Source organism: Podarcis liolepis, assembly GCF_965112155.1.
Source record: "Podarcis liolepis genome assembly, chromosome: 6".
NCBI lineage: Eukaryota > Metazoa > Chordata > Lepidosauria > Squamata > Lacertidae > Podarcis > Podarcis liolepis.
The window spans coordinates 61,831,907-61,857,850 of record NC_139559.1 but is presented as its reverse complement, the minus strand read 5'-3'; the positions used below and the strand labels follow the sequence as shown (position 1 = coordinate 61,857,850).

Below are 25,944 nucleotides of genomic sequence, written 5' to 3'. Positions count from 1 at the left end.
TGGGTTTTTATACTCCTACTTTTGCTGTGTTATAGTGCAAGAGTACAGCATAAATGTGTGGATAGCAGAGTATAAATCCACCACCAAAGCATTATTATTGTATCAATGAAATGTTTCAGAATACACCTGGAGGTCTGAAGGAGGCCTTAAGTACTTCTGTCTGTTTCCAATATCATTTTAAGGTGCTGCTTATAGAACACTTAAAGCTCTCAGTCAAGAATGGGGAACAGGTGGCTGTCCAGTGGCAGCTGGACTCTATCCCTTAACCTCGGCCATGACAATGGAAGTTTTAGCTGGAGGAACATCTGGAGAGCCACCCTGCGCTAACTTGTCCAGTATGACTTTGGGAACGCCTATACACATATGAATCCCCCCTATCATTAATTTGCAGGAATCCACATTTGCATTAGGTCAAATGAATGTCTGACTTACAGAAAAAACTGCCTATAGGCTGACCTACTTACAATACTTATCGGTTTTAGAAAATTAGTAAAGAGGGCTAGTAGTTTAAAAAATTGGTTTGTGGGGTATGTGGCTTGATCTTTTGCTACTCTTATTTGTTTTTGTTTGTTACTAAAGTGGTTTTATGTGACATTTTAATTTTCCCTTTTTATTCAACTTTTGGTATTTTCTGACAGAAAAGTTGTATAAACCATCAATAGCTATTGCTGAATACACACACACACACTGTGGTATATGCACACACAAAAACCTTTCTTCAATAGTCTTCTTTAGCAACAATAGTCTTGTTTTGTAGTAACAATAATATATGATTCAGATATTTTCTTATTTCAGTGTGTTTTAGCAGTGCCTTGACTGTATAAAACAACAGAAATTGCCTAAAATTGTATCAGAATTAATACTGATTTATATAATGTAAAGAATTTGTAGAATATGGCTGTGCTGGTCTTGTACACACATGCATGCACCCACATGCACAGGCCATCTGCTCTTTAGGTTGAAGAGGCCATCTAGTCACTGATTTCACTGAAGAGAAAGGCAAAATAGGAATGAGCTTAAAGGTAAAGGTAAAGGGACCCCTGACCGTTAGGTCCAGTTGCCAATGACTCTGGGATTGCAGCGCTCATCTTGCTTTACTGGCCAAGGGAACCAGCGTACAGCTTCCGGGTCATGTGGCCAGCATGACTAAGCCGCTTCTGGCTAACCACAGCAGCGCATGGAAACGATGTTTACCTTCCCGCCAGAGTGGTACCTATTTATCTACTTGCAGTCTGACATGCTTCCGAACTGCTAGGTTGGCAGGAGCAGGGCCGAGCAATGGGAGCTCACACCGTCGCAGAGATTCAAACCGCCGACCTTCTGATTGGCAAGCCCTAGGCTCTGTGGTTTAGACCACAGCGCCACCCGCGTCCATTACAAACAGAGGTTGACCACCTCTGTATTCTATAATTATTGTACCATTAGAACAACACTTGCTGCATCTTCAGAAAGCAATACAATATTCACATGGAACAGAATGAAGGGGCAGAAAGAGATAAGCAAGGCAAAAGTTAACCAATTAAACAAGGTAAAAATCCATCAGACCTAGAACAGTCCTGGAGGACACAAGCTAACAAGCATCTTTTAGAATACACTATATATTGAAGTTGAAAAGATGAAGAAAAAGAACTTGTGAATGTTGTTGGTACACTATCTAAGAGACTTAAAGTCAAAATCCCCCTTAGCCCTGAAACCCAATTTGCCTCAAATTTACTGTGAGGGCAAAAGAGAGAGACAGAGTGGGATCCATGTATACTGCTTTGGGGGGGGGGGAGTCCAATAAAAAATTAATGAGCAAGCTATATTATACAATGGTACCTCTAGTTACAAACTTAATTCATTCTGGAGGTCCGTTCTTAACCTGAAACTGTTCTTAACTAGAGGCATGCTTTCACTAATGGGGCCTCTTGCTGCCGCTGCGCTGCCGGCACATGATTTCCGTTCTCATCCTGGGGCAAAGTTCTCAACTTGAGGTAACTCTTCCAGGTTAGCAGAGTTTGTAACCTGAAACATTTGTAACCCGAGGCGATTGTAAATCGAGGTACCACTGTACTTTATCTCATACCTGAATGACAAACTTCAAAAATCATAGTTAATAATCATAAGTTCGACACACAGAAAAAGGAACCATATAGAGAGAGAAAAATAATGGAAACAAAACCTAAACATATTTTTTGGCTGGCAGTTATGAAAAAAAGGGAAATCATCAATATAAATTATTGACAAATCTCTTATTTCGCTCTCTGTTGTTTGCAGTTGTTTATCTTGATACCTTGATATCTTACTTCTAATTGGAAAGTGCTCCTTTCAAAAACCACTTCTCTCCCTGAAACTAGAATGCAACTTCTTTGATTATTGGTGATTGCTATCTAAAGGCATGGTGCTATTTAAGGTAAAAGTTGCTCCATATACACATTTTTTATACACCCATCTCCACTTAATTTTCTGGGTGCTAAAACCAAACAACTGTTACATTACAATAACAAAGAGAAAACAATCACCAAATGTGATGAAAGCCTTCTGCAACTAGCCATTATGAGAATATACTTTTCAAATTTATGGAACTAAAATGTACTGTCACGAGTCATTCATGGGCGTAGCCAGGATTTGGGGGGGGGGCAGGCCTCAGTTTGCTATGTATTATTACTGAATTGTATTGACTGGGGGGGCAGCTGCCCCTTCCTGCCCCCCCTTGGCTACACCCATGGAGTCATTTATAACATGAATGCCTTCAGTAAACATAGCCTACAGATGTGTTGTACAACTATTCACACTTTATTTTAGTTTTCATTTATTTATTAAATACACTGGATATGCATTCATACGTTGCATGGCACTGGGGAAATGTACATCCTCTAAACACTTCGGATTACATGCACTAGCCAAGTACAACTGCATATGTGTCCTCTGAGTTGGGAACTGTGCATCTCTCCTTTGAACTTTAGGGCTGTTTCAGAGGTCATGAACTTGGTTTCATAAACCTTGGCTTATTAAGTCAAGAACAAGCATTGGGACTGCATATTCACCCCGCTGCTGCTTTCCTCCCCTTGCACAACAGCTGTGGGGGCTTCTAGCATGATTAATGTCAACCACAGCAATTCATTATGCTAGGACCAAGAAACTTGGTATAATATTGGCCTACTAACCAAGATATGAAACAAGAATGAAGAGCAAAGGGGCACACGGTCCTGATGTCATTCTTGAGTTAACAAACTATAGTTTGTTGCATCAGAACTGGTCCTATATGTTTATCACAGCAAACACCAGTGAATACCAGCATATAATAACTACAACTAGGTCACACAAGAAGGTGGGCTCCTTCTCACCTATGTATGGCACAAATCCTCCCTCCCCTCTTCCAACCAGCCTTGCCACAGATGAAACCTTTATCAGCACTAACCTTATGGATGCTGAATGCTAAACTAAGCTTTGCTATTAACCTGAAACTTGCAATTAACTTCAGAACATAGTTTCAAATCTAGTTAATGGTGAACCATGGGAGTGTGAGCATTAACCACCTAGTGAAGTCAGTTAAGCTCTTAAACCAAGTTCTGATCAGGCTTTCAAAGAACATGGAAGCGTATGAAGCTTGTAGGAGACCTCTGCTGCAGGTTCATCTCTATACTCGTATGGTCCACCACGGAACTTCACACACTGAGCAGGAACAACTAAAGCTAAGAAACCAGCGAATTACTACCCCCACTTTCTTTCAAAATGCTTCAATAAAAAGGAATGATAAATTTATGGCATTCATTGCCACAACACAATATGTGGTGTGATACCAGCCACTATCGGTTAGACATACAAATTCATGAAGGACAGGACTGGCAATGGCTGTTAGTCATGAGAACTCTACATACTGTAACCTCCACATTCAAGAGACAGTCTATCACTGAATACCAGTTGCTGTGGTAAAGCAGGATACTGGACTGATCCAATAATGCTGGATTACTTTGGGGTATCTTGATCCAGAAGGGTTCATTCAAAACTATGCCACACTACATTATTTGCTACAAAGTCTTGTTGAGACTAATAGATCCAAAGCAATTATTTTACTACACAGTAAAGGATTCATTATAGCCCATGCTATTTCCAGTTGACTAAATTAAAGTTTTGAGGGGGTTTTTAATTAAAAAAGTGGCGGCGGCAGCTTGCGATATCATATACTGTACTCATTTTGTGTGCTCCCTTAACATACATCTTATCAGCCCTGCCACAGCTGAAGTGATTCCAGAAGTGTTTTATGGCATATTTGGATTTTCTCCTAGTTAATAATTCCAGCTTTCTCTTTTCCCCGACATGACTGGCAGGGTTCTTCAGCACAGCAGTAAAAATGGGACAGCTAATTATCTACAAATCCACCTTGCTGCACCACATTTGGCAACTTTTATCTGCACAGGACAGCTGCATTCTCTGTGTTTGAAGTGAAATGTCAGTCTCCGCTAATGCAACAAGACTTACATCACTAATGATGCCTTGACGCTTTGAAGAAACAACTAAAGCCTAATTAAAAATTCAGATTTTTCCCCCTCCTAAGCATGACAACATTAACTGCCTTTCCACTAGGGCCTTGTTATATCTTTCCAAAATGTTTCATAAAAAAAGCAAGTGGAAGAGGAACATGATGGAAAATGCTGTAGTCCTGAGCATTCAGAGTCTCTCTTAAAACACTGTTATGATTGGAACCAAACCAACACACAATCATGTAAAACAGATGATATTTTACTTCACTGACTTCCACTCCAATTACAGTAGTATACACCATTTTTGAAGGGGAAATGGCCCCATAAAGCATTTATCAGCTTCAACATTAAAAAAAAAAGTTTCACTTTTTGTCAGATATTTAAATAATCTACATCAACCAGAAGCTTAAAAAGAAGAAATACATTTCAGCTGTTAATCTGGTCAACTTTAGTTCTAGCAAGATGCTTATAATTAATGTAAACCCAGTATATACCAAATTGTTATAACACAAAGCTTAATTCAGTTGGCAAAAGAGTTAATTTGCTCTATTGTTGAAATAAAAGTTTTACAACACAATCCCTTCAGATATATGTCCCACTGAGTTCAATAAGATGGACCCCCAGGTAAGCTGTGCATAGAACTGCAGCCTTATTTTGATGGATTGTCTTGTTGGCATTGTCAGCACTCTGTATGGTATAAGACTGGATGTAAGGACATGATGTACACCATAGTAGTTATGTAACCATAGTAGTTATGTAACAAAATCCGCAAAGGTCCTAATCAGCTGAAATATCTGTTTCTCATATAAAGTTCTCATATATATTCTGTTAGTTCTTTGTATTAACAGCTGGGAAGTATCTGCTTCCTGGTTCCTCCTTTGAACTCTTAATAACTGGAGAGGTTGCATCTATCCCAGACCAAGATATTTTCCATTTCTCTGCAGGTAAAAGACTGATAATATCTAAAGATATTCCTGGAATGTCTTCAGCATGCATAGCCTCATCTCAAATTATCAACCACATATTATGGCACCACAGTTGTGCCAATTCTCCTCTAGAAGTGGTAAGAAATGTTACTTGATGCCAACAGATACACACTTGACAGCACTGGAGAAAAGCTCTGATTCTCACATCTGGAAAACTGTTCCAATATCAACATCATGATTTAAAATCACCATTTAGTCTGTAACATCTGTCTTCAGGGTAGTATTTTTTATTGATATTCATCCTGGCAGGCATACTAAACAGATGCAAATTGTTCTTCAGTGCCATGTAAATAAGGTGCCACTTTTGTTAATGAGCTGCTCCTCAAAAAGAGTTGCAACATTTTTGCGCATTCTCTGCACATAAACTGTTTCCATGAATGGATTCCACAACTCCCCTAAGTGGTCCTTCAATGCACTTTGCATATGAGCTTAACTATAACTCTCCTACGGTCTCAGTATTGAAGAATCCTCTGTCAGTCCACTATTCTACCATCACCTTTGACAATGTCATTATTTTGTTCATGTACCAGGCAATTGCTGAGAAGAGGCAATTTGTTTTATAAACAAAGTGATATGAATGCATCAGGAATATCTAGCAATTTAATAGCTGCTTCCTGTCGTTCCTTCAGATGAGCCAATAACCGGTGTGCACAGCAATAATTCTCAAAGAGACAAAACGCATAAGGTCATCGTTCTTTTCTGATGGTCACAACATGGAAAGTAACAACCCTTTCTCTAAAGCAAACAAATGAAAATCAGCTTCAGACATCTCATCCAGGGCATGAGGATAGGAGGCCCCTTGGCTCATGTGGAATGTAACAGCCCAAACTCCACTCCCACTCTGTCTCAGTTAGATGCTTCATTCAAAAGCGAGTGATGCGCCACAGCAGTTAGCTGGCAACTTCCTTTGGTAGCCTGCATTACATTCAAGTGCTATTTGAAACTACCAAATTCCAACACTCAAAGTCACATCTTTAAAACCACTTCCTTTCATTCACTGACCAACAAATCGGAGGACATCTTGCTTCGCAGGAATAGCACCAAACAATGAGAAATCTACTTTTCCCATGTAAGTCAGATCAACTCAGTTTAGTTTGCCTACAGGAAAATTACTAGAACCTGAGTTCTGTTCTACAGAGATCTTTACAGGAGATGGGCAAGGACCAGTGTACAGGTATAGGTTGCATCTCACTATTTTATCCTAAGGCGAGTTCCTTGACCATGCTAGGGCATCTGTTTGCTGCAAGTCCTGCTCTACATGCTCCCTGCCTTGCCAGCCTCTTTTCACGTGGCCTGGGCGGGTGGGGCACTGACTGAGGCTGCTAAAGAGGCCAGAGAGACTATATTTGATGTGATTCCTGCAGGACCAGCTGCTCAGCATGCCTAGAGACTCTTGGGATTGGCATAGGAGTTTGTTGAGGTCAATGTTTAATTTTGGACATGCTTAATTTTTGCTGTTATTTGTATGATTTTTTTTTAATCTTTATTGTAAGATCTTATTATGTCTTATGTGGGAATTGCTAAATTACATTGAGATTTTAATTTACTGGTTATGATTATTTTTGTTATCATTTTGTAAGGATGTAAATCTTTTTATGTTGCAAGCTGCGTAGCACATGGTTTAGCTTATAGAGAGGCAGCATACAAATACAGTGGTACCTCAGGTTAAGAATTTAATTCGTTCTGGAGGTCCGTTCTTAACCTGAAACTGTTCTTAACCTGAGGTACCACTTTAGCTAATGGGGCCTCCCGTTGCCACCACAGCGCAATTTCTGTTCTCATCCTAAAGCAAAGTTCTTAACCAGAGATACTATTTCTGGGTTAGCGGAGTCTGTAACCTGAAGCGTCTGTAACCCAAGGCACCACTGTAAACCATGATGATGATGACTTGTGCACTTTTGTCATTTTCTTCAATTTCTGTAGGTATGACATCAACTAGCACACCTGATGAGGAAGACACTACACAATAACATGTTAATATTCAGCTCAAAAACCACAGAAACACCTTGATACTCACTCATATATATATGATATAATAAACTTTACATACAACTGAAACCAAATCAAATTGATATGTACAATCTGAAAAAGTGGCTTTTGTTTATCACAGTCTGTGGCCTCTGATTTTTGGCGCCTGTTTATTGCATGAAATATGGCAGTTCTTTGGGATGATAAGGAGCAGCAACAGTTTGCACAAAAGCAGCTGAATGCCCCTATCTTAAGAGGAAGTTTTCATTACTGAATTTGTACGTGGTTGGAAAGTCAAAGATACAGCAATGGTTATCGAGCTCCTCTTTTCTTCCTCACCATAGGGATGCCAAAGGCAGCTGACAGCAACAAGGTTCTCAGAACTACAGTCTAAAATATTACAATATTGCATGCCATTAAATTAGTGCAAAATATTACAAAAATATTACACCCATAGAAAACCGTTAAATGCTGTTTAAAATAAAATGCATTGCTTGCTAATTCATCAGGACTGACATGAAGCTTCTGGAGTATTTGAGAAGAAAACGCCAACCTTGTAAAAAGGCCCACAAAAGTTAATATTCTGCCAAAACAAAATTTCTAGCCTCCTTGCAGAGGAAGGACCATGCTAGACACAGAGGAGGGAGTCTCCTTTCTCTACCAGACTGCTTGGGTTTCCATGCTGGACGCAGAGCAAGGAAAGAGCACTCCAGGCAACACATTCTCCTGCATGGAATTTCTTGCCACTTATGGCCTAAGCACACAGCTGCACAACACTTTGGCACTCTGGCCAATGTGAAAAGGTCCTGCTCCAGCCCTTTCCAGTGGTATGAGGAGGCTAAGTGGCATCTCCCTTGCTGTTCTTGAAAAGGACAGGCTGACACCTATGAAGAGAGGCGTGCCAGCCTAAACTAGTCACTGACTCATCAAAACATGGATGATATCACTCTCATTGGTTAGCTTGCAGATCCTTGCTTATCCTTTGAGCACTGTGTTTCAGGTGAAGTTGCCTATGGTGCAAGATCTGCAGTTGCCTATAAACAGATCTCTTCTTGATGCTCAGTCAATCTGCATATGGAACCCACAAGCATGCAGTCCACATCCACCTTTTTGTATTGCAAAATTTAGATATACACTGGTATAGTCAAGTGTGCACAACCATCTTTGCTTATAGGTTTGTCTCTTCCATACAACTGCAATTAGAATCCTCTGGTCGTCTGAACTCCTGGCAGCATAAGTCTTCTATATACTATGAAGCAGACAACAGCAATGTGTGCCCCAGTGACACCAGATTATACATTTACACACCAGCAGAACAATTAACGTGTTTCTGTCAAACTTAGGGCTAATTAATATTTTAAATCTTGTTCTACATAATTAGAGCTGGGATCCCTTTGTCAATTGTTTTAACAAATCACATTTATTTGATCACTTTCCACCATCATGTCATAAGCCACAGACAAAGCCCGACTGTCTGGTGAAACTAGAATAATTTGACTTTTATACAAATGCTTTAATTCTCTGTAGGCCGAGTTATGCCAATAGATAATGTAGCCCAAAGCACTGCCAAAGACACAAAGCAGAGCAGAAGGAAGGGGAATTTTCCTCCCTCTCATGTTTCCTTTAGCTTCAACAATTTTCCAAGTGTGTAAATAATGCAATATATTGAAAGGCAGAAGCCTTTAGGCAAAGATGGCCAAGCAAGGATCTTTGCACCTTTAGTAGCTGTAGAAGCGGAGAAACCTGCAGGTGTTGCTTGCAGGTCAAGGAACACCTGCTCAAATTCCCTCTTCTGCACAACTATTAATACGTACAGGAATCCTATATTTTCTATCTGGTCGTCCTACTTTAGACTAGGGTAGCCAATGTAGCATCATCTCCCAGATGCTGCTCAACTCCAACTCCTTTCAATCCAAGCCAGCATGGCCAACTGTCAAATATGATGGAAGTTGTATTCCTGCAACATCTGGAGAGCAGCACATTGGCTACTCCTGCTTTAGCCTGAACTACAATTAATTTGTGGTGCTCCTTGCGGTCAGACACATTCACTTTTATATAAGCAGTTCTGTGTTAAAACAATCTTGGGAATTTTTCTACTCGACAAAACAGCAGCTTTTCATATGCTAAACCTTCAGCTAGCACAATGCCTCATCCAATTACTAAGTACTCCCAATTTTGAAGTGATCCACTGACCCCTGCATATTTTAAGCCTGTTTTTGCTTCATTAAATACAAAACATGAGGATGTTTCGTGCTATGCAGAGCCAAGAAACCTCTTTGACCTTCCCCTCTCAGATCAGGGGTATGCAACACTAGAAACCTATCAAGAGCTGGGGTGATGATGATACACTTACTTTTCCTATTTTAATTATATGGTGTTTAGTGGCCAAAGTACAACAGCACTGTGGGCTGAATCCAGAATTTCCCCTCTGCAGCTTTCCCAGGTGCCCACACGTCAATTAAAGTCCAGAGGGAGATATCCTGAGATGTCCCCCCCCCCCCGCCGCCCCATGGGCTTTTTCAGATCAGGTAGTGCAGGCAGCCTACAGATTTGTTTACTGAAAGGAAAACCAAACACAACTGTCTTTGGCCACTTCCCAATAACAAGGAAAACTCAAAACCTACATAAATTCTAAGAATAAGAAATTTTTAAAGCCTATTTCACAAACTTTTTTTGTAAAATTGGGAGGGCAGATTTCAGCACAGTACTGATTATAATACACTAACATGATAAATATTTTGACATTTTGTCACTTATACTTGTTATGGATGAGGGACAAAGACACATATCTCCAAATACTAAGGTACAGTGGATACATGATGGGGAATTATCTTAGGAACAACCTGGATAATGCATAGAGAATGCATGTACCTACCCCAAGATTTCCACTGTGATTTAGGAATGGTCTCCTTTGGTTCTTTTCCACTCAATAATGGAGGAAAACAGTTACTTTTCCATCCATCCGATGGGGGGGGGCAGATTTTAAGCAGAACAATTAACATAACATAAAGAGAAGGCCTTCCTAACACAGTTTTCTATCAAGCTGGAAGCCTCCCACACCTGCTTTTCATAACAATGTGCTTTTCATTTTATAAAAGCATCTCCCATGTAACACCTAGTTTGCATCCTATGACAGGGTCACATACATGCACATTATTCTATTAGCGATTAATCATCATCAACAGTAATTTTATATCCTCCAATACCAAATTCAAACACAATTATTATTCAGAGGAGACCATTTTATATTGTAAACTGCCCTGTGATTCGGTATAGAAATTTAATAAGTAATAATGACAATTCACACTTTTGGGCCGAGTGTCTTGTATGTAAAATAAGTTAAGTATTTAGTGTTCAAGTGACATATACTGTACACATACATGAACCAGCTTCTCCTTCTTCAAAGAATTCACAAATAGGAATGGCTAACAGTCTTATCCTATGTGTATTTACTCAGAAGGCAATTTCACTGAGCTCAATGGGTTTCACTTCCAGCTAAAAGTACTTAAGGTTTCATTCCAATTCTGGTAAGGTTATTTCACTGGTCTATCAGGAAACCAATCCCCCAATAATGATATTGCTAGTCACTTCATATTTATTCCAATTTCCCAGACACAAGCAAACAGTTCAGAACCAGCCTACCAGTACAGGCTGACAAAAGGTATAGCAAGATACTAAGATACCTTACAATTGTGGCCAAATTCCTATATACCAGGTATACCACTGAAGTCTTAGGATGTTACCTTACACATATTTTTTATTCAGAGTATACCCCATTGAAAAATCATGTCAATTTCAACAGGTCTACTCTGAGTATGACTAACACTGGATGTGACCCTAGGTATACTGTATTACCTTTTTCTGAGTCATAGCATTTCTCATTTATAAACCACAACACAACTTTTAGAGACTAGGTTAAGGAAAGTATAACTAGCTTTCAGTAAAATACTAAAAAAAGCACTACTGATTAAACGTATATATATTCTAGATTATTTATTCCAGCGAGTACCAGAATATGACCAAATGGTCAAAATGAAGGATCCTTTAGACATTTTGTGTAATATTCGTAACCATGCAAATTCAGACCACACATTTGTTGGTTGTTTAACTTTTTTGATCAAAGACAAAGCACATTCTTTGTAAAATGAAAGCCATGCCATTCCATTAGCAGTACAGTGGTACCTCAGGTTACATACGCTTCAGGTTATACTAAATGCAAATCAATACATCTATCTATATTAAAAGCCCTACACCCACACATCCACATTTCAGTTACAAGTACCGGTAATTCTGTGTGCCATACAAAATGAAAAACAATCCTGATGTTTAGATCAATGCATTCCTGCTACTAACCTCACTCACTGCGCAACAGATGTGTGTTTTTCCCCACAACTATACATAGGTGCACGTCTCCATATCAAACATGCTTTGGGATGAATTTGTTACATTTATATAAGAACTTCAAGCATTTCACATTAAGGGATATTAGAACTGTAAGAAGGAAACACAGAAGACGGAATCATATCAGCAGGGTCTTCTGAGGCCGATTGTCACATTGATTACCCTTCTCACCTTTCCTGCAGCTCCTTCAAGATTTAGAGGTTTTCCTTCATCCCTTCGCCCTTTGTGGGGACCATTTCTGTAGGGGATGGGGGACTGAGGCTGATTGCTTCCTCACACAGCCATCATGGGCAATCTTAACTAATTCCCATAGATTCAAATATACTCAAGTCAATCTCTGACAAACGTTTTTGATACGTCATCTCACTGCCACCCCACTCACAGGGAATAGAAATACTGTTTTGCCTTTCAAATCAACTGCAATACAGATCGCCCCTTCCATTCTCTCATCATTGGTTTCACAAACATGGGAGTGGCTACCCGCTTTCTTATTTTCACGTTGTTCTGGTTGGTGTCACCTCCTTATACAGTCCTGTTACTCCAAACATAATGATGTGAACTATTCAAAGCCCAGAATCACCTATTCAACTTCTCCAACCCCTTCTCTCTCCTTAACTGAATTGTCAGGGAGAACATTTCACTCTCCTTCAGTTCTTCTGATCAACCATTTAAGGCATGTGAAATCAAATTCTACCTCCTTACAATCACAACTTGCAGACTCACCCTGATTTATTCTCTCTTCTCTGGGCTTTGTCCTCGTCATTCCCCATATCTCCTTTAGTTGGTCTCTGATTTTTTAGGCCTCCTTCCTGCTGTCTCCACTGCTAGATACCCACTCACAACAATTAGGATATGTAAAGGTCCTTCACTGTTCCTCTAGTTTCTTTTTTGACACATTCCCAATTATTATGGACACCTGATGATGTCAACAGGACCACAGGGAGATCTCCTGTATTATACCAGATTTACGACTGCAGATATTTGAGACAACAAACACGCTTCAGTATCTACAGCTAAATTATACATAAAAGTCAACAAAATCACCACCTTCTGAATTAAGTCTTTTTACTCTAACTTCCTTCTGCAGTAAAGTCTCTGCAGAAACCATGGGAAGCTTGAAACAAGGTGAAACAAATGAAAAACAACAAACTTTTTTTTTACACGATATACTAAAATCTCTGGCTTTGCTGTATTGATGGCATCTAGCTTCACCCGTCCCAGTTAACAGTAAGACAATATATTTAGTATGGGCATCAAACATTTCTTCCGGAAGCCAATAAACCTTTAAAAGCCACAATTCTTAGTGACAGATACTTAATCGCCCAACAAGCTAAAGAATTAACATGACAAATAATGCATGCAAATGCATTTTTTACATGCCCTGATGTAAAAAAGAAAGAAAGAAAAGACCACTTTACACAAACATAATTATTCATAGGCATGTACCAGTAAGGGGGAAGTTCATAAAATGAGAGCATCTCTTTTAATGGTATAGTAGCATTTTCCTTTAACAGTATTCCCAGAGTCTACAGATTACACACTGGGAGAGAAATGTGCCATCGGCTCTTGTGGGAAAAGGGAAGTGACTTCTAAATTCTCCATAGTTCAGTATATCAATAATTTACTACTATCTACCTTGTTAAGCATAGTCATTTTTAATGTGCTGTTTCTTACAATAAACGAGGGGGAAAGAAACTCTGACAAAAGCCCAAGAGCCCTAGGAGGGAGCCGAAACAATAATATTTCAAAAGATAGTGGAAAGGAGCCAGTTTGAAGAAGATAAAGGGCCATTTGGGCACAGACCCCTGCTGCTTCCATGAAGCGTCTCCTTTTCAATCTGGGAGGCTTTAAAACTGCCTTTGCCACTGACCCTACCTCGCGTTTGCAGTGTGTTTGGGGATCCAATTTCACCTTTTGTCAGGGGAGGCTGCAGTTGGTTGCTGTAACACAGCTATTAGCCTCCTTTACAGAAAGCACAATAGTCAAACTGTCATTAATATGCAACCACAAAGGCAGAGATAGACTATAATTGCTAATCATCTCGCGCTTTCTGAACTGGGGCAAATTACCCAGGGCCAGGAAATGCGTTTCAGGAGTGAAAATACTAAAAATTTGTTAAACTGCTTTTTGTGTTTTGTTTTTCCGCAAAAAAAAGAAAACTACACCAATCCTCTCAGCATTTCCATTTGTATTTCTGATATATTTCTAGTATTTTTCTCCTACCTAGCTGTTGGGTTGAAAATTGGGGGTGGGGAGGGAATTCTAAAATGTTAAATAAAAATATTTCAACGGAGGAGCTCTCTCTTCCTCTACCCAGCCAAATTATTGAGCAGTTTGGCAACTTTAAGAGAAAATGTTAATGATAGCTTTAGGATACTCTTATCCTAATTTACTTGGGAATAAGGCCCCCTGAACTCAATGAAACTTAATTCCAAGAAAACATGCATAGGATCATCGTCCTGTTAATGCATTTTCTTTTTAAAGAGAACTCTGCCACACACAAAAAGATCCAGGAGAAAGCAGTGCTAGTCAACAATCAAATCTCATTTTACTTGCTTCCAAGTAGTCTGGCTTTAGCTACTAATTACGACCCTAGCGTTAAGTGGCTGGAAGCATTCAAGCTTCTCAAATCTGCCAAAATTGGATTTGTCAACGATAAGGATTTCCATAGCTACCTCAAAAATGAAGCAGGTCTTTGGAGCAACACACACACACACACACACACACACACACACTATGCAGAAAACCCAGTTCCAAGCCTCCTCCTTCAAGTATCTCTGCCCAGGGGGGCAACAGCCTGAAACCAGCGGATCATGTTTCAACATTCATCGATGCTCTTATATGAAAGGATTCAGCAGCCTGCTCTGATCAAAAGTCTGCAAACGGTGAGAAAACACAGGCTCTTTCTGCCTAACCCGCCCCCCGCCCCAACAACAACGGTGAGAGCCAGCGTGGTGCTCCACATCGGAGATCTAGCGAGGGACGCCACTAAGCGGGTAAAAACTCCAGTTCCCTGCAAGTTGAGGGGAGGGGTGCCACTTTCAAGCAAAATTTAAAGCAACAAAAGGCAGAGGATATAAACAAGCAGCGGCCCACTGGTGCGGGGCGGGGGGAGAGGAGAAGGGAGAAAAGCTAGAAGACAGGATTTGAAAAGAGAGCGGGGAAGGGGCTTGGAATGGGAGAAAAAAGAAAAGTGGGAGAAAAACAGGAAGGAAAGGATGAAGGAAAAGGGAAGAAAGAAAACCAGGAAGAAGGAAGCGAAGCTGAGAGAGAAAGGAGGAGGGGAAGAATTCAGGGGGAAGAATGGAAAAGAGCGCCGGGGAGAAGGGAAGCTTACCTGCATGGTGACAACCCCCAACTCCTCCGTGGCCAGCTTCCTCATCTGAGTGGCTAAAACTTGCGCCTCGTCCAAAATGGAAAACTCCGAATCGGCGGCGCTAAGCCTCCAGAAAAGCGCCATGTAGACAACCCAGAGGGGCCGCTGGCCAACGCTGCCCCTTCGCAAGGGGGGAGCCGAGCCGCCGGAGGAGCGGCGAGCCGGCCGGGCGGCCTCTTCCAGCTCTGCCGGCCTGCTCGCCATTATGCGGGGGGCGACTTCTGGAGCGCCCTGGTGGGGACGGTGGCCACCGCCGTGCGTAAAGCGCGGCGCTCAAACTTTCCCGAGCGCCTCCCAAACTTCGGTGTGGGATTGCAGGCGGCGGAGGAGGAGGGCGCTACGCCTCGGGGCTCCGGGGAGCAGCGGCCGACGCCTCCATGCAGGGGCCGTCGAGCGCACGAGCCCTCCGCGGACCTCTTTGCAGCCGGAATGGGTCGGCCGAGCAGAGCCGGGCGTCCGATTCCTCCCCGAGACGGGCAGCCAGTGGCTTGGCTCGCCTGCGCTCCAGCTCCGGCGACACTGGGAGCTCTGCCTCGGCTGCCGACTGAAAACAGCGGCGGCTGAGGAGAGCGGCAAACTGCGGAACAGAGAGAGGAGCAGGAGCGGCAGGGCCGGGATTGGAGTCACCGTGGGGGAAAGGGAGGTGTCTGGTGCCACCAAGCTGCGCGCAGGCTCTTGTGCACAACAATGTGTGGATTGGAATTGAGAGTCCGGGAAAGCCTCGCGCGCTCCCCGCTGACTGCTCCCCGCCCTCCAAGACATTCAGAAACTTTCCAGCAAACACATCCAATCCACATCATCGCCAGTGCAGTTTGTGAAAAGCCCGGGTCCTCTCAAAGCTTTTGCAGAGGCGAAGCGTTCACCTGTTGGGCTGCGAGAATCTGCAGAACGTATCACAGCCCACTGTTCAGAAACTATTGAAAAGTGGGGAGGGAGAACCACCTTTGTTTACTAGCGAACGTAGGATATCATTTTGGATCCTTTGCACCAAACAAAGCTTATGCCAAAAATAAATAAGTTCATCTTTAAAGGATCACCCCATCATTTTTGGGAAATCACGGAGGAGGGCTGCTGGTGGTGGGGAGGGCAGAACCTCAGTTTATTGAGTACTTTCAATGCTTTTTAATAATATTTGTGGATCCCCTGCCCCCTTGGCTACGCTGCACCCTTTGTGCCAGACTTCCTTTTAGGAACTTTTCCCTAACAACAGGATACAAAAAATGGTGTTCCCGTTCTTGCTTTAGCTGGGCTTATATATACATATATATATATAGCCTGGAGCTATAATCATAATAAATTTATCTTTGTTTAAAACTATCACTGTTCTTTCTTCCATAAAAAATAACTGTCCTGTATATCAAACCTGGAAACTGCACTGGGATGTTTAATATTCTGTAAGCATATTTCATTTTTGAAAGGTGAACATTTTCAAATGCTGCACACATTTTCACAAGAGGTGGCCTACTCTTGAGAAAACATTTACAAAGCACCAGGAAAAAAATACAGGCATGCATGTAAAACTATCACTGTTCTTTCTTCCATAAAAAATAACTGTCCTGTAAAAGTCTAACTGATTTAGCAACAAACAGTGACAGCTTCTGTCTTGGGATGTGCAACTTAAAAGAGAGAGAATGTGATAGGCCAAAACCTGGGGGACGGGACCTCTTCGACAGCCAAGTGGTAAAATACTCTCCTGGGTGTCAGAAAATAATTTGCAATAATTTAGAGCAGCCTCTTTAACCCTTCAGATGTACAGTATCTACTCACTGGAGTAAATGCTGGCAGTAATAAATTACCCCACCCTACACCCCAAGCTAGTGTTTTTATAACCAAGTTTGGCAGCCATTGCCCAGCAATGAAATAAATCAGTCAATCAGGTTCCCAGTAGCTTTTTCTGAATGTAACACATTTAGTAAATAATATTATTTACTAATCATAATTGTGTTGCTTTTTTTCATTGGCCTCAAGAAACTCTCTGTGATTGTTTTGTGCAACTCTCCTGAAAGTTAGTTCAGCAAGACCACAGTTCTTAATTTTGTTTCACATCTTATATATAATATTTGGGTTATAATAAGCTCCTCCCTTACCAGCCTTTAAGTTTATATTTGGGACTCATTTCAGCTTTCAAGTTAGTTATGAGAGTTCACTGAAAGCCATCCTTAGCTCCCCCACCCCACCCCTGGGTTCTATGAGACTATAATCACAACAAAGTTCATCTGGATTTGGGCCAATGCTTATAACACAGGGATGGGCATGGTGATGAGAGGACACTTGCCTGTAGCTGTTCATTTGAGAACATTCCTTCAACGAAGAAATGTTTTGCTATAATTTTTTTCCATTGCAAACCACAATGTTACATAATTTCTAAGTATATGGAATTTAGGGTTGCCACCCATCCCTAGAAAATTGGGGTCATCCCTTTTTTGGGTCAAAAGTGCCCCTTGTTCCATTTGGACTTCAAATGGGACATCTTCTTCCCATATTTGTGCTCCTCCTCCTCCAAACTGCAGGCAGTGGGTGGGTCCAGTGGGAGAAGAGCAAGAACCTGAGTGAGAGTTTGAGAGAGCACATTTTTTATGCCGGCAGAGAGTGGGTCTAGGAGAGCAAGAGAGGTCGTCTGCACTGCACGGGTCTGTTACAGTGGAGTCTTGGGTTTGCTGGACAGGGGTGTTGTGGCGGATGGGTCACAGGGTGAGAGACAGGGTTTGCAGGAGCCTGTTCCATCCAGTGAAAGGTGGGGGAGGAAATAGTTTTTGCTGTGGCAGAGGGGAGGAGAGGATCAAAGAGCAAGAGAGAGGGGATTTGCACTTTGCATGGGCTACTATCTCCATCTTATCCACATTCTGAGTAAACATGCAGAAGTCTACCTTACATTCACCTGAATGCCACTCCTTACTAACTGTTAAGTCGTGGGTTGACATAGCAGCCGGCACAGCGATTTCTTCAAGTAGCTCTTTATTATGGTAAGCTGGAATAGAACTGCGAACAGCTCAGCCGGCCTGTATTTATAGGCAGCTGGCTGTCAACATTGTAACCACAACAGCCCAGAGTTCCCGCCTAAAATAACTGCCGCGGACCTGAGTGAAAACTATCTACAGACCTGAGTGAAAACTATATACAGTATCCCCCTGTTGGCCCAGGGTGAAACTACACTACATAACACCCCTCCCCACCGAAATAAGGCGTTAGTTACAATCGTAATGGTTTCCTTATATACAGCACTACGCGTAATGGTTCAATTAGGCACAAAAGCATATCGGTTACATTTCCCATACTTAGACCAACAGTGATACCTGTCCAACAACATAGTCCTTTAAATAAGTTGGGCGCTTGGAAACTCTGCCAGACCGCCGGGGACTGGTAGCCAAATCCGGAGGGCCACACAGTTCTCGCTGAGGCTGTGGTGCGACCCTAGGTGGCGTTGGAACCAACTCCCCTGGATCCGCTGCTGTGGGTGGAGCCTCCGCAAGTGGAGTGGTCTGAGTCTGTTCTGAAACGGCTTGGTTCGGCTCCACGCTGGCAGTTTGCGAGGGAGGTGTAGGTGGGGCCTCGCCATCTATACGTGTCTCTTCTGGAGCCGCAAGCGCAGTTGGGGGCACCTCGGTAGTGTCCAAGTCCCCAACCCTGCGCCTAAGCTGGTCTATGTGCCGTCGCCACAAGCGTCCGTCTTCGAGTGCCACCTGGTACGAGCGAGGTCCAGTGACTCCCACTACTGTGGCTGGCACCCAAGGGATGTCCCCCACATAGTTCCGGGCAAAGACCTGGTTTCCTGGGACAAATGACCGTGGTGCGTTGGCACAGCCTGGGGGTTCAGCCACGGCAAAGTCTGGGTGTAGCCGGTCGAGCGGTGACCTGAGGCGGCGGCCCATAAGCAGTTCAGCAGGACTCCTCCCTGTGGCCGCATGAGGGGTGATGTGTTGCACGAACAAGTATTCGGCGACCCGCTCATGCCAGTCTCCCCGGTCCAGGCGCGCCAGTGCTTCTTTTGTTGAGCGCACCATTCTTTCCGCTTGCCCGTTGCTGGATGGATGAAAGGGTGCCGTTAGGGCATGGCGGATGCCCAGTCCCAAAAGATACCGCTCAAACGTGCCTGACATGAACTGCGGTCCGTTGTCAGAGACAAGGACATCAGGACACCCATGCGTTGCAAACAGGCCTCGCAGCACCCGGATGACAGCTTCGGTAGTGGTGGAGGGCATCAGGGTGACCTCCAGCCATTTGGAATAGGCGTCCACCACTACCATAAAAGTCCGGCCGTGAAAGGGGCCAGCCAGATCGATGTGCACCCTCGACCAGGGTGTCTTTGGCATCTCCCAGGTGTGTCCCTTAGCTGCCGGTGGTGCAGGCCTCGACTCCTGGCACGCTTGACAGGCGGACACCCAGGCAGTGATGGCATCGTCCATATTAGGCCACCAGACGTAACACCGAGCCAACGCCTTCATTTTGACAATTCCCGGGTGGCCAACGTGCAGAGCCTCCAGGACGCGCTGACGGAGTCCCTGGGGAATCACGACGCGGTCTCCCCACAGCAGGCAGCCGCGATGAGCTGAGAGTTCATGTTGTCTGGTTGCGAAGGGCTGGAACTCCGATGCAAAAGGCCCTTGTGGCCACCCCCTCCACACCCAGTTGAGCACCCGGCTGATGGTGCGATCCTGGGCAGATGCGGAGGCCACAGTGGCAGCCGATACAGGCGCTGCCGGAAGATCCTCAATCAGAAGGAGCGATGAAGCTGGAGCCGGGTCTTCCACAAATGCTGGAAGAGGGCAACGGCTGAGGGCGTCGGCATGGCCCATCGATTTCCCCGGGCGATGGATGAGCCGGTAGTGGTAGGCAGCCAGAAAAACAGTCCAGCGCAGCATGCGTGGTGAGAGGACCGGTGGAGTTGGACGATCACCGGCGAGGAGGCCCAGGAGTGGCTTGTGGTCAGTGATGAGGTCAAAAGTCCTGCCATAGAGGTATTCATGGAACCTCTTCACTCCAGCCACAAGTGCCAATGCCTCCTTGTCGAGCTGGCTGTAATTCCGTTCCGTCGGAGATAGTGTCCTGGAAAAGTAGGCGAGCGGTGCTTCTTTTCCATCTGGAAAACGGTGACTAAGGACAGCACCGATGCCAAAAGGTGAGGCGTCGCAGGCAAGGACCAGCGGCCTGGATTCACTGTACTGTACCAGCACACTGTCTGAAGAAAGGAGAGCCTTGACCGCGTTGAAGGCTGCCGTCTCCCGATGACCCCAGGCCCAAGGCGTCTTAGTGCTAAGGAGTCGGTGAAGAGGCTCAGCCACTGTGGCTTTGTGGGGCAGGAACATGTTATAAAAGTTCAGCAGCCCCAGGAATGCCTGCAACTCCGTTTTGTTCTTTGGGGTGGGGGCCTGCTGGATAGCGCGGATCTTGGATGTGGTTGGATGAAGACCGGAGGCATCGATAAGATAGCCCAGGAACTCTACCTGTGGAACGGCGATCTGGCACTTCTCCCTCTTTACCTTGAGCCCGGCCTCCTGGAACCTGGTCAGCACGGCACGGAGGCGCTCGAACAGCTGCTGGTGTGAGTCTGCAGACACCAAGACGTCATCAAAATATGGTACCACGCCCGGAAGCCCTTGCAGGAGACGCTCCATAAGGCTTTGGAAGATGCCAGGAGCCACACTCACCCCGAACTGCAACCGGCGGCAACGGAATGCCCCCCGGTGGGTGACGATCGTCTGGGCTTCAGCAGTGGCATCATCGACTGGCAGTTGTTGATAGGCTTGGGCAAGGTCCAGCTTAGCGAAGACCTTACCCTCACCCAGGGAATGCAGCAGGTGTTGGACAACAGGAACCGGATAAGCGTGCTGCTGAAGTGCCTTGTTGATCGTGCACTTGTAGTCAGCGCAGATTCTCACCGACCCATCTGGCTTGACAGGCGTGACGATGGGGGTTTCCCACTTTGCGTGGTCAACCGGCTCCAAAACTCCTTGGGCGATCAGTTTGTCCAGTTGTTCGTCCACCTTAGCCTTGAGAGCAAAGGGAACCCGGCGTGGCTTTAGCTTGATGGGGGCGACTTGTGGATCAAGGCTAAAGGAGATGGGCGTACCTGTATATTGGCCCAAGGTGCCGTCAAAAACCTCGGCAAAGTCTTTGACCAGACCCTCAGTCTCTGCGTTAGAGATGCAGTTGATGCCGGTGACTTCCAGGCCGAGGGCATCAAACCAGTCTAGCCCTAGGAGGCTTGGCCGCTGACCTTCGACCACCACCAACCGGAGCAGGCCCGAAAAATCCTTGAAGGCGATCCGGAACCGGCCAACGCCTACCACGGGAATGTCGTTTCCCTGGTAGTCTCTCAGGTGTACGCGGTGAGAGTCGAGTTGCCTTTTGGACACTCTGGGTACCAGTCTTTTGATGGTGCTCCATGACACGATGGACAGGGCAGACCCGGTGTCGATCTCCATGTCACATGGAGCTCCTTCAATGAGCACCGTGACGTTCAGCTTGTGTCGCGTAGGCGAGTCGGTTTGGCCAATCGTGGTTCCAGACGGGCAGCGGCAGTTGGTGAGAGCGAAACAACTTTCCTTGGCAGACTGGAGTGAAGACTTGGACTTGCGAGTCGATGAAGGGGGGGTGTCAGACGGAGCCGATCGGCAGACCTTAGCGATGTGGCCCCTTCTGGAACACTTCCTACAGATGGCGTCTCTGAATCGACACTTGGCACGGGAATGGTTGCCTCCGCAGCCAGCACATTCCGGTTGGCCCTTGGACTTCTGTTGGAACTTCCTGCGCTCCCGCTTTGTCTGGTGCACGTCATCGTCTTCACTGGAGGATGCCTCCTCACTGCTGGCCTCTTCATGATGCACCGGAACTGGCTCCCTAGCAAGACGCGGGCTGCTGGACTTGCGGATCTCCTGGGCGGAGCGTTCAGCAGCTTCTGAGGCCACAGCCTCCTCAATGGCTTTCTGTAGCGTGAGGTCTGGCTTGGCTAGGAGGCGCCGTTGCAGATGGATGTCCCGGACCCCGCAGACGATTCGATCCATCAGGGCATCGTCTAAGTCTCGGAACTCACAGTGCATTGCAGCCTGTCGCAGGGCGGTGGTGTAGTTGTTGATTGACTCCCCCTCTGCCTGGTTCCGGTGGTAGAACGCATGGCGGGCAGCAATCTTGGACGGCTTTGGTGCGTAGTGGTTGCGGAGCTTCTCTTGGATCGTGTCCCATGGTGTTGCCTGGACTGCTTCAGGCGCAACCAACGCTCGGGCCGTCTCAAACACCTCAGGCCCACAGAGGCTGAGGAATAGGCCCCGCTTCCGATCCTTTGATACTGCTGTCAGCTCGTTGGCTTGGAGGTAGCAGTCGAACCGAGCGAGGTAGGAGTCCCATGATTCAGAGGCTGGCGCAAACGGCGGTAGAGGCACAAGTGAAGCCATGATTCCGATGCCGGCGTGAAGGGCGATGGATGGAACACAGTGCTCTAGCCAGAACAGTCAGCTCTGAATTGGTTCTGCCCAGTGATTTCGCTCTGTGATTTCGCTCTGTGATTCAGCTCAGTGATTCAGCTCAGTTCAGAGGCTGGCCGCATCTGGCTGTGCTCTGATGTCCATCCATCCCATCCTCGTCGCCAGTGTTAAGTCGTGGGTTGACATAGCAGCCGGCACAGCGATTTCTTCAAGTAGCTCTTTATTATGGTAAGCTGGAATAGAACTGCGAACAGCTCAGCCGGCCTGTATTTATAGGCAGCTGGCTGTCAACATTGTAACCACAACAGCCCAGAGTTCCCGCCTAAAATAACTGCCGCGGACCTGAGTGAAAACTATCTACAGACCTGAGTGAAAACTATATACAGTATCCCCCTGTTGGCCCAGGGTGAAACTACACTACATAACACTAACAACCAACTAATTGATAAACTTAGATTGAATTGTCTGATACCAGGAGCCGTTTTAGCTGTTTAACAAATTCCCTCTCTACTATGTACCCCTACACTTTTGTTTGATACATTCCCTCCCTGCTAAGCTCCCCTTTACCAAAGTCCCCTGAAGTGCATTCTAAGTTCCTGTAGTCATAGGCATAGATTTGTGAGATCTGCATTTCCTTATTAAGCCATAGTTGTGAAGAGTTAGCTGGAATCCTATCCTCTGTTTGGATAGAGCTCAGAGTCACCTTGGGGTTCTCCATTAATTTAATAAGAATGTTTTCACTTAAACCACCTTTTCTTTTCTTTTTGGCATAATGCTGTGCCTTCACCAGCACAAACATGTCACTATGCCAGCATAGATTCACAGGGGCAGTATATATTCTGCCTCTACCGTACAGGGGGATTTAGGAGTGATCCTATCCGCAGCCAGCAGGTGTAATTCAGGATTGAGCAGTAAGCAGTTTTGTGCCAGGAAAAATTGAAACCTTATTCCTTCTCTTCAAGATAGAATTGCCATTCCATGAGATCCAGACCAGACCCTGCTTAGAACATACTTCTTCTAAAAATAGGGGATATCTTATATCTGCATTAAAGGTACAGTGATATTTCATTAACAATGAACACAGTTGCATATGGCATCCCCTATCCCCCCCCCAACTCCCTTTGGTTAATTCTTTCAATTAGCAGTTCAGTTGATTGTTGCCAGATAATTAAAATGGCAATTCATTGATTATTACCACAGAATTAAAATTACGATTATATATGTATTTCAACAGACTTCTAAATTGCATAATATGGGCTCTTTTAGACTTAATTAAAACAACAAAGAGTTGCAAATGTGGATAGATAAATTCCCAGCTGGTTTTCTTTCCTTTCTCCCACAAATAGGATTAGAATACTTATCATTCGCTCTCCAGTTCAGATTTTCATCACAGATTTTTAGTTTTGCTAGCTAATGGGAACATGAACTAATTATCTCCTCCTTAAACATACCTGGCTGTCCCCATTAAAAGTGAATGCAAAGCACAGCTTTCAGATGCCATATATAGACACATCTATATATTTAGGCACAGAGGCACAGTTTGCAGATGCCATCCTCATTCACAGCTGCAATGAAAGACAAGGAATGAACCATGTAAGCTGCAAGGTAGGTCTTTTAAGGCTGCAATCCTCCTCCCATTTATCCAGGAATAAGAACCACTGAGCTAAATGGGATTTCCTTTGAATAGAAATATATAGGATTGCACTGGGAATATATACTTAGATTGAGTATGAGATAGACTAAAATTGCAGTGTTTTGAGAAACTAAAAAATAAAGTGCGAGATTGGCTTCACTATTATCAGATAATGGAGGCATATAATTCGGACAAGAAAATTGGTTTCCAGGTGGAAAAATCAAAATTAGAAACAGAACTGTTAGAACCCAAAACTAAGATTTTGTCAAGGATGTACAACTTGCTGTTGAAATGGAATACTCAGGATGAAACGGTGAAATCTGTTATGATTAAATGGGCACAAGATGTTGGACATAATATAATGATGGCTGACTGAGAACAGTTATGGGCCATAGGTATGAAGTTTACAGCATGTAATGCCTTAAGAGAGAATATTATGAAAATGGTATACAGGTGGTACATGACCCCAGTCAAGCTTGCAAAAATCTATCATTTGCCCGATAACAAATGTTGGAAATGTAAAGAAACGGAAGGTACATTCTTCCACCTTTGGTGGACATGCCCAAGGATTAAGGCTTTCTGGGAGATGATCTATAATGAATTGAAAAAAGTATTTAAATATACTTTCTTGAAGAAACCAGAGGCCTTTCTCCTGGGCATTGTCGGCCAATTGGTGCTAAAGAAGGATAGAACTTTTTTTATGTATGCCACAACAGCAGCAAGAATACTCATTGCAAAGTATTGGAAGACACAAGATCTACCTACTCTGGAAGAATGGCAGATGAAGGTGATTGACTATATGGAACTGGCGGAAATGACTGGCAGAATCTGAGACCAGGGAGAAGAGTTGGTGGAAGAAGATTGGAAGAAATTTAAAGATTATTTACAGAAATATTGTAAAATTAATGAATGTTAGAATGATGTTGGATAGGAACTAAGTGGTTTTTAGCTGCAATATTATAAGGGAATATGAAAAATGGATTATTAATAGGTAAAGATTTAATGTTATAATATTTTAAGATTAAAGATTAGGATAAACAAAGAGGGGAAGGATTTGCTGAACCAACAAATTGAATTGGAATACAAAAAAGGAAGGCGTGAGGAGGTCCGGGAAACAAGCTAATGAAAAATAAGTAATGGAAAGATTGAGTTGTTTTTAATTACTTTTATTTTGTATTTTTCTTTTTTCTATTTTTATTTTGTAATATTTTGAAAATCTTAATAAATATCTTATTTAAAAAAAATAGAATGCTGGGGCTGTATTTAATGTTTTCCAGTGATACATGTCCAACCATTCTTCAAATCTGCCCTGATTCCCTAATCAGTGGAGGGTATTTTTGGTGATACAGACCAAATAACATCAGGCACAGCCAGCTTCTACTTTGAACTTGCAAAACCACCCCCACCCCTGGAGTTTAATAATGGAAAGCAATAATACAGTTCAGTTTTGGAGAGATTTTCTTTTTCTTTTCTTTTTTTCCAAGTTACAAGCAGACTTTGGCTGTGCCTGTTGCTAATTGGCTCACATCCCTAATCCCCAAACAAGTTTTGCTTAAAAAAGAGTTTAATTTGCTCCATTCGGTTTCTGATATGCCACATACCCTTCAAGTGTCCTGATTTTCCAGGGACAGTCCCGGAATTACGAAAGCCATCCTGGCTTCTGATTAGATCCCAGAATGTCCCTGTTTCCCCTGCCTGT

The 25,944-nt window shown here is 43.9% G+C and overlaps 1 protein-coding gene across 3 annotated transcripts in view; it reads right to left on the bottom strand.

Moving 5' to 3' along the window:
- CACHD1 (cache domain containing 1) overlaps window positions 1–16,368 on the bottom strand; it is a 122,196-nt gene extending 105,828 nt beyond the window's left edge. Inside the window, exon 1 of one of the 3 annotated variants that reach the window (XR_014527731.1) lies at window positions 15,156–16,368. Coding sequence is in view for 1 of the 3 variants with exons in the window: in XM_083510255.1 (XP_083366381.1) it covers window positions 15,156–15,398 (243 nt within the window). In the remaining 2 variants the exon portion in view is untranslated. Of the gene's footprint in view, window positions 1–11,989; window positions 12,013–15,155 lie in introns of those variants that run through there. The other 2 variants (XM_083510255.1, XM_083510256.1) reach the window with 2 other exon arrangements.
- Between the last annotated feature and the right edge of the window lie 9,576 nt (window positions 16,369–25,944).